General features: G+C 43.2%; 1 protein-coding gene across 1 annotated transcript in view; it reads left to right on the top strand.

The window, feature by feature from the left end:
* The window catches only part of LOC311000577 (verrucotoxin subunit beta-like), a gene marked incomplete at its 3' end in the record, with an annotated part of 5,884 nt that extends 1,124 nt beyond the window's left edge, over positions 1-4,760 (top strand). Inside the window, exons 2-4 of the mRNA XM_083991315.1 lie at positions 6-69; positions 248-319; positions 4,000-4,760. Coding sequence (XP_083847441.1) covers positions 12-69; positions 248-319; positions 4,000-4,760 — 891 coding nt within the window. The 5' untranslated portion in view covers positions 6-11. The remainder of the gene's footprint in view (positions 1-5; positions 70-247; positions 320-3,999) is intronic.
* Between the last annotated feature and the right edge of the window lie 6,296 nt (positions 4,761-11,056).

Genomic DNA, 11,056 nt, shown 5'->3' with positions numbered 1-11,056 from the left:
TGTAGGGCAGAATGGGAGGAACACAGTCAAGCCACCTTCAACCATCTTCAACTGAAGAGGTTCAGCTGGGTAGGTGGAGCTTAATTTGGTACTGGTATTCGCTAAAACACTGATGTGATTAACTGTGAAGTGACTCCAACACTTAAACCATTTACATTGGAATGTTTTAAGATAAACTTTAGGGAGCTGAAGTCAACTCTGAAATGTTAAACCCTGAAATCTGAACACTCCAATTTTTGCTGTGTAGAGATTGCAGCCCTGGGACGACCATTCAAGCTCGGCACACTGTATGACTGCAGGAGTGATGCTCTGATTCAAGGTAGGACGTCTGTAGGCCTATGTTTTAAATATTTCAGTTATATTTTAAAGGTATAATGTGTAAGATCATGCTACTTGCTCCAATGTCAATAAGGGGTGTCACCGACTCAGTTAATCCTCCTATTAGTTTCCATACGTTACTTGTGATTTATGTGTATGCATTTATTGTTGATTTTGTTAAAATTGTTGACAGCACATTAACCTGGGTGTATAACAAATTGTGTGGGGGGGGGGGGGGGGGGAGATTTGAATATGCTAAAACATACCGTAGATAGTGTGAATATTGACATGAATGCTTTGCACAATGTGAACACTATTCTCCTCAAAAATGTACAGGTCTAGTGAACAGTGTACAGTATCTACTTAGGCTATTGGATCCATCTCAACCTACACACAACTCTGGAGTTTAGGTTGGTTAGCATGCTAGCATGTTTATTTTTTGAGCATTTAAAGAGGAACTATGCTACATTTTTACCTTAAATAAATAAACGTTTTGGAGTAATTGTGTAATGTAATTGTGGTTAAATTAATGGCTTGTAACTTGCTACTGGGGGAATGGAGGCTCTCTGCCTTCCACCTAGCGTCTCTTGGCCGAAGACCAACCTTATAATGTCACTGCCTCTGACCCGGTGTCCCAGCTCTCGTCTTGGTGGCACCGCAACACAAAAGTGCCCTGTATAATCGTGAATCTCTTGTTTATGACAGATAAGACTACACAAATATAAATATTGTAACATGTACAGTATATGATAAATAATGATATCCAGTGTTCCATTGATTGATTTTTCGCCGGCTGCAAATGCACATGGCCGAGAAGAGGGTTAGAAAAACAGTGGAAAAGCGACCAGACTTGCATAGTTCCCCTTTAAATTGAAACAGTGCTCTGATCTTACACATTGTACCTTTATTAATGTGACTAAATTAATGAATAAACCAATATAGAAAATCCTACTTAATCATCACCTATGGGCTTCTACTCATGTGTGGTGGTGTCTGCAGAGCTCCCCACCACAACCACCAAACTACCACCAAGCTAGCGACTGAACACCCTCAAGCCCGGAGAAATGGTGGATACACACTTAGAATACTCAAAACTTATGCACACCTATAGAGGCACACAGATGTGTTGGAGAGGACCAGTACGGCCAACAAACTGCAGCAGGGGAAATTCCCGCACACTGTCACTTTCAGTATATAAAAGGACAGGAGTAAAACGTTTTGGTCACTGGGACCTCCATTAGGTTACGTTGTGGTGTGGACAGAGCAAGCATTTAGGCTCTATGGACCACATGGGCCAATCAGAGCCCACACCTGGTGAAGCCATAGAAACAAGTAACACAATCAAAAAAGCACTACAGACAATAACGTAAATGAGTCCATCACAATAACTGTAGATACAAACAGGGCTGTAAACTAGCAGTCGCCACTCGCCAAATGCAACTAAAATATTCCCCTGACGACTTAATTTTGGAGGGCTACATGCCATGGGGCGGGTAATTGTTTGTCCCGCTTGTCCTGTGTTGTTGTTGTGTGTCGCACTGAAGTAGCTCCCCCGACGACCCCACTGTAGAATACAGTTCCCCTCAGAAGCAATGTAGCCTCACGCCAGCAACACACACGGACACCGTGTGCCAATCTCTCTCGTGCTCACGGAGCTATAGACTGACAAATAGGCCTACACACACATATCGTAGGCTACCTATTTGTCATCGTGGTGTTTTATTTTGAAAATTGTTTTCAATTTAAAACACCGCAGCCGGTGTGTCCCTGGCGTCACGCGTCACCAGTCTTTAAAAGCTTGGCGCAGTGAGTGTGGTTGGAGCGCAGCAACGAGGCGACACATACATACAGTACATACGTACATACATACATGCCTACCTAGTGTGACTGAGTAATAGAATAGAATAGAATAGAAGGAGTGTTTCCTTTGTTAGTTTTGCAGTGTTAAAGTTTCCCAATTTGGAATGTTTTGATTATTCAATTAATAAGATTTATTTGGCTTTGGCTTCTTTTCTAAGCATGTATTGCTATAAAATAGTGTTATCTCAATGAAAAGTACTGAAACTGATGTAGATGTAACAAAAAGAGGCAATTTATTATTTGGCCGGTGAAAAATGTACTTGGCAGGTGAGCCAAAAAGTTAGTTTGCAGCCCTGGATACAAAGCATGCATATACACAAGGTGAATAGGATATAAAAACAAGAGGATCATTTATAAGATTATTTTTAAATTAATTTTATTTTAGAATCATTTTAATTTTGTTTTAAGTTTTTAAAATTTTAAAATAGGCTTTATTTAAAATGAAATCCACACTGTAACATAACCTGATGAAAGTCCCAGTGACCAAAACGTTGTACTCTTATTAAATACTGTATGCAAGTTAAGCCAGTGTGCTTGAGTCTCCCCGGATACACACTTACAGTCTGGGTAAGGCGCTGGAGCATCAGGCCCATACCCGGTCGTCGCTGGCAACAGGAACCTCGAGGGCTATGCTGCGATGACTAGGAGGGCCACCAGTGTGGGAACAGAAGTCTAGGCTGCGCCAAGCCATGAGCACCCTTGGGCTCCACCCGGCTAAGCTGCTGAGCTGCCAAGCTATCTGGGCCCTCGGCCATTACCAGCGTCGGCCAGATATGGTCATGATGCTCCAGTGGCTCACTTGAGCCGTTTTCCCACTAAAATTAGCGGGTCGACGCGGGTTTTTTAAACGCGGGTCGACCCGCTAACAATCGGCATTTGGCCCCTTTCCCATTGACTAAAATGAGCCGAGTCTGACCCCCCGCTGAGGGATCAGACAGAGCATAAACCAGTCGCCTCGCTCTCATCCGCGGTGCAAGAGACACACACAGTCATGCCACAGCCGCCCGCCGCGGAGTGTCCGTCCGCCGAGGCAGACTCTCTGGCTGGCTGACCTGGAGCACCAGGACCGCGGAGGAAAGAGAGTCTGCTGCGGCCGGATGACGGACCTCCGCGGCACAACACGTCAGTTAAACAGACTGTCGCTCCTTTTCTTTTCTTTTTTTCTATCGTTTTTGGTCAGTGTTCTCTGATCTTTTGATCCCAGTCTCGGATGAGGGCAGAGCAGAGCTTTGTTTTGGTACGTGATATGAGACGCGACCGGCGCGATGACGTAGCGTCACGTAACGTTCAGTGTCATCACGTAAATTAGCGGGTTGACGCGGGTCTGGCGTTCCCACTGCAAGCCGTTCGGAGCCGAGCCGATTAAAGGCGATTTTAACCCGCGTCGCTTGCCGAGTCGTTTGACCCGCGTCGACGCGGCTCGGTGCGCCTTTCCCACTGCCACCAAAAGCCGATTGTTAGCGGGTTTAAACGGGTTTTTTGGCCAGTGGGAAAGGGGTATTGGACTGTATTTCCTTTTCTCCGCTGCTAAATGTGTATCTGCAATTTCTCCCGGCTTGATGGCCTCCAGTCGCTATCTTGGTGGTAGGAACAAATATTCAAATGAAGTGGAGAAGGGCTCAGTTTGAACAGCATGGGTCAGTCCTGAGAACTGCTGTCAGGGGGCGTGCACAGTTGACCCCAAGAGGAGGGGCCCAATTTGAATGTTGGGTTTACAAAACTGCAAAGAACAAACCTACAGACTCTACCTTTACTGTTACACATTTAGGTTTAAACAATATTTTTTGCTGACTTTGGATTGTGTCATACATTTCTCAACAGGTGTCACTCTTTGGGATGCAAACCAGCTACAAAAGAACACAAGTGTGCAGCCACAAAATAACACAGAATTTAATGTCACAGCATCAGATTCCATGGAGGAGAAGTCACATTCATTAAAGATCTCAGGCTCTCTTAAGTTGAGTCTCTTGGGAGGACTGGTCAATGTGGATGGATCTGCCAAATATTTCCAAGACACAAAGAAATCCACTAAACAAGCCAGGGTGACTCTTCACTACAAAACAACCACAAAGGTTGAGACCATGACAATGTCTCACCTAGCTCATGGAAAGGTAACTCATCCTAATGTGTTTGATGATGGCACTGCCACTCATGTGGTCACAGCCATCTTGTACGGAGCAGGGGCTTACTTTGTGTTTGACAGAGAGTCATCGGCAGAGGAAGATAGGAAACAAGTAGAGGGCGAAGCTAATCTCACCATAGCTAAGCTGAAAAACCTTGCAATCAATTCTGCGGCATCACTCAACATGAACGAAGAAGAGAAATTGGTAGTTGAAAAGTTCAGCTGCACATTTCATGGAGATTTTAAGTTATCTTCCAACCCAACGTCCTTCAATGAGGCTGTGAGTGTTTACAGAAACCTTCCCAACATGCTGGGAGAGAATGGAGAGCATGCTGTTCCACTCAGGGTGTGGCTCTACCCTCTTGCAAAGCTGGATTCAAGAGCTGCAAGACTCCAAAGAGAAATCAGCAATGACCTCATTACACTGTCAATGACACCTCAGAAACAATTGAGAGTTTGAACCAAACAGAGATGAGGTGCAGGGACTTACTGAAAGATGCTGCAGTAACAACATTTCCTGCCATGGAAAAGAAGGTTCAGGACTTCATGCAGAAGTGCAAACACTACAAGCTTGGCTTCATGCAGAAGCTTGGGTCAGTGCTTCCTTCAATCCGAGGTGGTGGGAAAGAAGAGAGTGACCTTGAGGACATCCTGAAGGGACATGAAAATTCGCCATTTAATAGCAAAGATCTCGACCAGTGGCTAAAAACCAAGGGGAGGGAATCAGATACACTGAAATCCTTCCTTGAACAACTGGAGAAACTAGAGACAAAATCTGATAAGAACTTGGATGACCTCTTGTCTAATGTAAGTGTCAGAAATGTTGTGTGCTTTACATTTACCTCTGTAGACCAGCCTGATAGCTTCCTGGAGAAACTGTCACATTATCTCAGACCAGCAGAAATGATGGACACTTCTGAAGAATCTACTGATCAACAAGACAGAAACACAGATTGGCTCTCTGCTGACACCAGGCAGATGATGAGGAAACAACTCAGACTGTTTGAAGAATTGAAGAAGATGAGCAACAGCAGTGACATCAAATTCATATTTGGATCAAAATATGATGGAAGTCTTCCAGGAGCATGTATTTTCATATATGAAGATGGGTCTGATAATGCAGTCTGCTTTGTTCCTCCATCAAAACCGGCTACTCCGACGGTTACTGATGTGTCACATGACAGTGTCACACTTACAGTATCTGAACCCCACTCTGCCACTGTAGAGTACAGATTAGAGTACAGAATCAAACAGAGACAGAAAACCGAGTGGTCATTTCAAGCACTTACAAACGACGAAGAAGAAGCAACTCTGTCAGGACTCCAGTCGGACTCTAAGTATGAGATCAGAGCCACAGCTATGGGCAAAGTCGGCTATGCCGTCAGCAGCAGTGTCTGCAGTGCTGTAACCCTCACAGCAGCTGGTCCACCAACTGAGGTAAAACACACTGAGGTGAAAGCAAACTCCATCACTCTGACATGGAGCGCCCCATCTGTCCTACCAAATGTATCTGTTCAAGGGTACATCATTGAATTCAGGGAGGAGAACAGCAGTGAATGGCAGAGTGAAGGGACAGGGAAGGAGGTGAACATGTTCACTCTGAATGACCTTAAACAGAATACAGTCTACTTCATGAGGATGCGCACAAACGTCGGTGCTGGAGTAAGTCTACCTGGTGAAGAATTCAAGATAAAAACTGAGAAAGAAACACTGAAGAAGATAAAGAAGTGCACTCTGCTCCCAGGTGATCTACCCATCTACTTACTTGATCTGAAACAAGAAGGAATTGGTCAGCTGAAGAAAAAGGTTTATGGAAGTGCACCAACCAAAAACCAATCAAACAAAACTATCATGGTTGTCGGTGCCACTGGGTCTGGGAAGACCACGCTCATCAACGGCATGATCAACTACATTCTCGGCGTCGACTGGGAGGACAACTGCAGATATAAACTGATAAATGAAGAAACTCATAAATCACAAGCAAACAGTCAGACCTCAGAGGTGACAGCCTATCAGATTTATCACACAGATGGCTTCCAAGTTCCGTACTCTCTCACAATCATCGATACCCCTGGCTTTGGGGACACCAAAGGAATCAAACAAGATGAAAAAATCACAGAAAAAATAAGAAAGTTTTTCTCCATCAAGGGTGGAATTGATAGCATTGATGCAGTCTGCTTTGTAGTGCAGTCTACTTCAGCTCGTCTGACACCCACACAGAAGTACATCTTTGATGCCATCCTCTCCATTTTCGGGGTGGACATTGCCAGCAACATTCTTGTTCTGGTCACCTTTGCTGATGGCAAATCACCCCCAGCACTGGAGGCGATTGAAGCTGCTGAGATTCCATGCGCTAGAAACCCAGATGAAACTGTTCTCCATTTCAAATTCAACAACTCTGTGCTGTTTGCCAAAAAAAAAGGAGCCAGTGACGATGAGGAAAACTTTGATTGCATGTTCTGGAAAATGGGGAAAGTCAGCATGAAGAAGTTCTTTGATCATCTCACCACCATGCAAACCCAGAGTCTGACCCTGACGAAGCAGGTTCTCCAAGAGCGTAAACAGCTTGAGGCGACTGTTGAAGGGGTGCAGCCAATGATACGGAAAGGTTTGTCAAAGCTGGAGGAAATAAACACCACAAAAGCTGCACTACAAAACCATGAGACTCACATGAAGGAGAACGAGGACTTTGACTATGAAGTAGAGGTGGAAAACTCTGACAAGATCGAAATTGATCGAGGAACCTTCATCACCAACTGCCATGGCTGCAACTATACCTGCCATTATCCTTGTTACATACCAAAAGATGAGGATAAAAGAAATTGTGCTGCAATGAAAGATGACAACTGCACAGTGTGCCCAGAAAAATGTGCGTGGAGTGACCATTTCAACATGACGTACCGGTGGGAAATAAAACGCGTAAAAGAGCAGAGGACATATAAGGACTTGAAGAAGAAATATGAAACAGCTCTGGGAAAGAAGATGACTACAGAGAAAATCATTAAACAACTGGAGGTAGAGTACGAGCAGGTGCAGGGGAAAGTTGCTGGAATGATGGGAGAATTAACTCAATGCCTGCAGCGCCTGAGAGAGATTGCGCTACGTCCAGATCCACTGGCTACCCCAGACTATATTGATCTCATACAGACAGAGGAACATGAAGCCAGACCTGGATTTAAGCCACGTATCAAAGAGCTGCAGAGAGTGAGAGAGCGGGCAGTTATTTTGAAGAAGTTGGCAGACAGTGTTGACCTGACTGGGAAAGAAATGTCAACATGGGAGAAGATGAAGTCCACTGTCAAGGGACTGTTCAACAATCCACTTGCTTGGTTTCAGTAATTGACATTAGATTTTACAGTTAAGCTGGAGGTGTGTGCAGTCATTTTACTTTCTCTATGAACAACCACAATACTGTCAAATGACCATATTATTTTCACTTTGATTGTGTTCATCTTAACTCATTGAGTGCCAACCACGTAATTTCTCGTTTTTCGTTCCCATGCGTTGAGTGCCAAAAACGTAATTTTATGTTTTTTGCTTCTTTTTTTAAAATTATGAAACTAGACACTTTAACACACCTTTATGTGTAAATTTGGGGACTCTACGACGAGCAGAACTGAAATAGATGACGATCAAAAACTCATGACAGCTCATGATTTGGAAGTTTTTATCATAACTCGGCTTTTGCAAACAGGAAGCTCTCAGCAGACAGTCCCGCCCAGTCTTCATCTCGAGCAACACCGTGTCCTCCCGCGGTAAAATGTGATGGTCTCTCGGCCAAAGCAGGCCAGCACCACCGACCCGTACCACAGAAGAACTGCGACCACCAGTGGGGCCGTTGTTCCCGTCCTGCTGTGGCCAGGGGCGAAACCCAGCCATGTTTAGCTTGAGTTTTCTCAGGAACGGAGGCACGTAGAAACAAACGGTTTGTGGCCATTTGAAGCAGAAAGTTTCACCTTTCAAATGAGCCACAGTATGTGTTAGTGGCAATAATATAGAATACGCTGTGGCTCTACAAAAATCGTCAAAAATTGTCTAAATTGCCGGTACACTTGACTAAAACTTTGGAAAGGAGCGCGGCACTCAATGAGTTAAGATAAATAAAACTTAAATACGGCCAATGAAAAATTCTTCCCATACTATGTTTCAGTTTTATTGATATAGTTAGGGTTAGGGTTAGGGGGGTTCAGACTTTTAGAAGTAAGCCATATATTTGTGTTAATATAAGTCTTAAATAGTTATATCTTCCGACAGCAATCACTTACATGGAGTGTTTGGACGGAAACACGGGTCTGTCAGTCACTCTGCTCTGCTCTGAGCCGAGGAGAAAACTTTTCTCGTATCCTACAGTTTTTATCCAATGAGGAGAGAGAACGGCATGCAGGGCTGTGTGTGCAGCCAAGAGATGCGCGTGAATGTGGTGACGTAGAGACGAGGACTGTTATGGTGCGTTCAAGGCAGCCCGTAACTCGTGTTTTTCCAACCTGTGAAGTCATACCAGTTCGATCTGGTACGAGTTCACGGGTCGGAAGTTACGAGTGGCCGTTATAGTGCACTTTCACAGGTAAAACAGGTCGGAAAAACACGAGTGGGTTGCCTGGAACGCTACAAAATCGTAAGTTGTGACATGAAGCTGTAATTTACGGTTTCAAAAGCCTGCCTGGAACGCAGCATTAGCCAAAACGACCGGATCGCTTACTTCTGCTTTAACTAAAAGTGCAGTAAAATCTTCAAATAAATTCTTGTGTGTTTTGTATTTTACATTTTAATGGATAAGATAATTAACTTGATGTTGTTGCTCTTGATGTATTCTTATGTCATTTATTTGTCAGTCACTTATCAGTTTGTACTATGGATCAGTCCGTAACATGAGAGGTGGCTAAGTGAGATGTGTGTCAGTGTCAGTGTGAAGGACCATCATCATTTTCTTGATTTAACCAAGCTATTAAATCATGTTCTATGTACTTGTTATAATAATCTAATCTTGATGTTATATTATGTTTCAATCCTTTAAACGATATTCATCTTATTTTGTGGTTATGTTTTTGCTGTCTATCCAAATGTATCCTACATCCATATCATGGTATAGTTGGATTTGTTATCATGACCTGTCTTACTTCATTAATCTTTGAAAGTTGGTTTTAAACCCAAATTAGAGCAGCTTCTTGTTGAGCATTCAGCTGGAATTGTATGACACTGTAGATGATAGTGTCTTTTTTATGTATTTTGCATTGTTCACACGCAGAGTTCTGCTAAATAAAGATGACTAGTCACAAGTCTAGACTCTGGTCTTTGAGGGGCTGAATAAGATCATATAATTTGGGTCAGTGTGAGATGGGACACTGGGCAGACATGCTGTTGCAGCGGCTTCATGATAATTGTTTGACAACAGACTGAAATGTTGTCTACAGAAAATTAGGCACAGTTACTGATTTTAAAATCAGGTAGTTCCTTTTTAACCCACCAAGGGGAGTAGTACTCCTGTTCTGTAGAAGTTAAATAATCTCCAGTTGCACAGTATGCCTGGCTGACAGTGAGGTGCTCAGGAGACTGTGGAAATTATCTGTTGTTAGTTGTTGGTGAATAATGAAATACAGATTTCTGCCACCCGACAAGTTTTTTTAAATTTCCTTCTAAGGTAAGGTCAGTCCTCACCCAAGCGGGTGGGCATGGGGAGACCTAAACCTTTATACCTGAGGAAGACCCCTAGAGTGTGTTTCACACCTTTTTGTCTGCTGCATGGGAATGACACCTCCCCCAAGGGTATCCTGCAGGGATTTGTATCTACAGTAGGTGGGGAGGTAAGAGGCCTGAACATCACAATTCACAAATATCTAGGTGGAAAATCATGGTGTATGGACATCTCAAGTGGTTGAAACAGAAAAGATTGAAATTACCCTTACAAGATAAAGGGAATCTCTCTCTATAAAGGTTAAAGTAAAATATACGGTAAGTTAATTTGATGTATTTGAATTATTGTCATAGCAGCAACATTAGGCTACATAAAACTGAGACATCACACGTATAACGGGGCAATGGTGTTAACCACTGCAGCAGCACTCAAATTTCAAAATTAACCAGAAATGAATTTAAAGAAAATAACTTTAACATTTCTGGGAACTCTTTATAGGAGAGGTGAATGTTGCTCCACAGGTCTATGAGTATTAATTTGTCGACTGTGAGCTGGTGCTGTCTGTCTCACATGGCTGCTCTCTAGATTTTATTATAAGAACACTAAATGCAGTGTTTGGGCAAAAATAATGTGTAATATAGAATTTAAAAAAGGCAAAGGGGCATGTGTACTGACCTCCTGATGTCTTCACATCTGGGTGGAGAGACAGGGAAAACTTTGACCCACTGCCCCCTCTAGTGGTCACTCTAGTGCTATTGTCACTGTCAGCTGTATAAATACAGCATACAACCAAATAAAAACCAAAGTAAATTGAATTTAATCAATTTTTTCCAAATTATTTTAAGGTTACCCTCTCCATATATGGCAGCACTCGATGCACAATCATGTCAATCCCCACCTGACCCTATCCTTACACTCTCCTCAGAACGTGACTGAACAGCAGGCTGAATGAGGGCACATTCAGGATTGCTCTACTGACTGACTGCTCTATTGTTTAAAGCAAACTGTTATCAAACTGAGATACCAAAGATTTACAGTGAAAGTTTAATAAATCAGGAGACAACTAAACAAACAGCTTGAACATTTTTACAGTACAGAGCTAAACTGCATACATATGCAAACTG

This window comes from Trachurus trachurus (assembly GCF_905171665.1).
Source record: "Trachurus trachurus genome assembly, chromosome: 17".
Lineage (NCBI taxonomy): Eukaryota > Metazoa > Chordata > Actinopteri > Carangiformes > Carangidae > Trachurus > Trachurus trachurus.
This window is presented reverse-complemented; position numbering and strand designations above follow the sequence as displayed.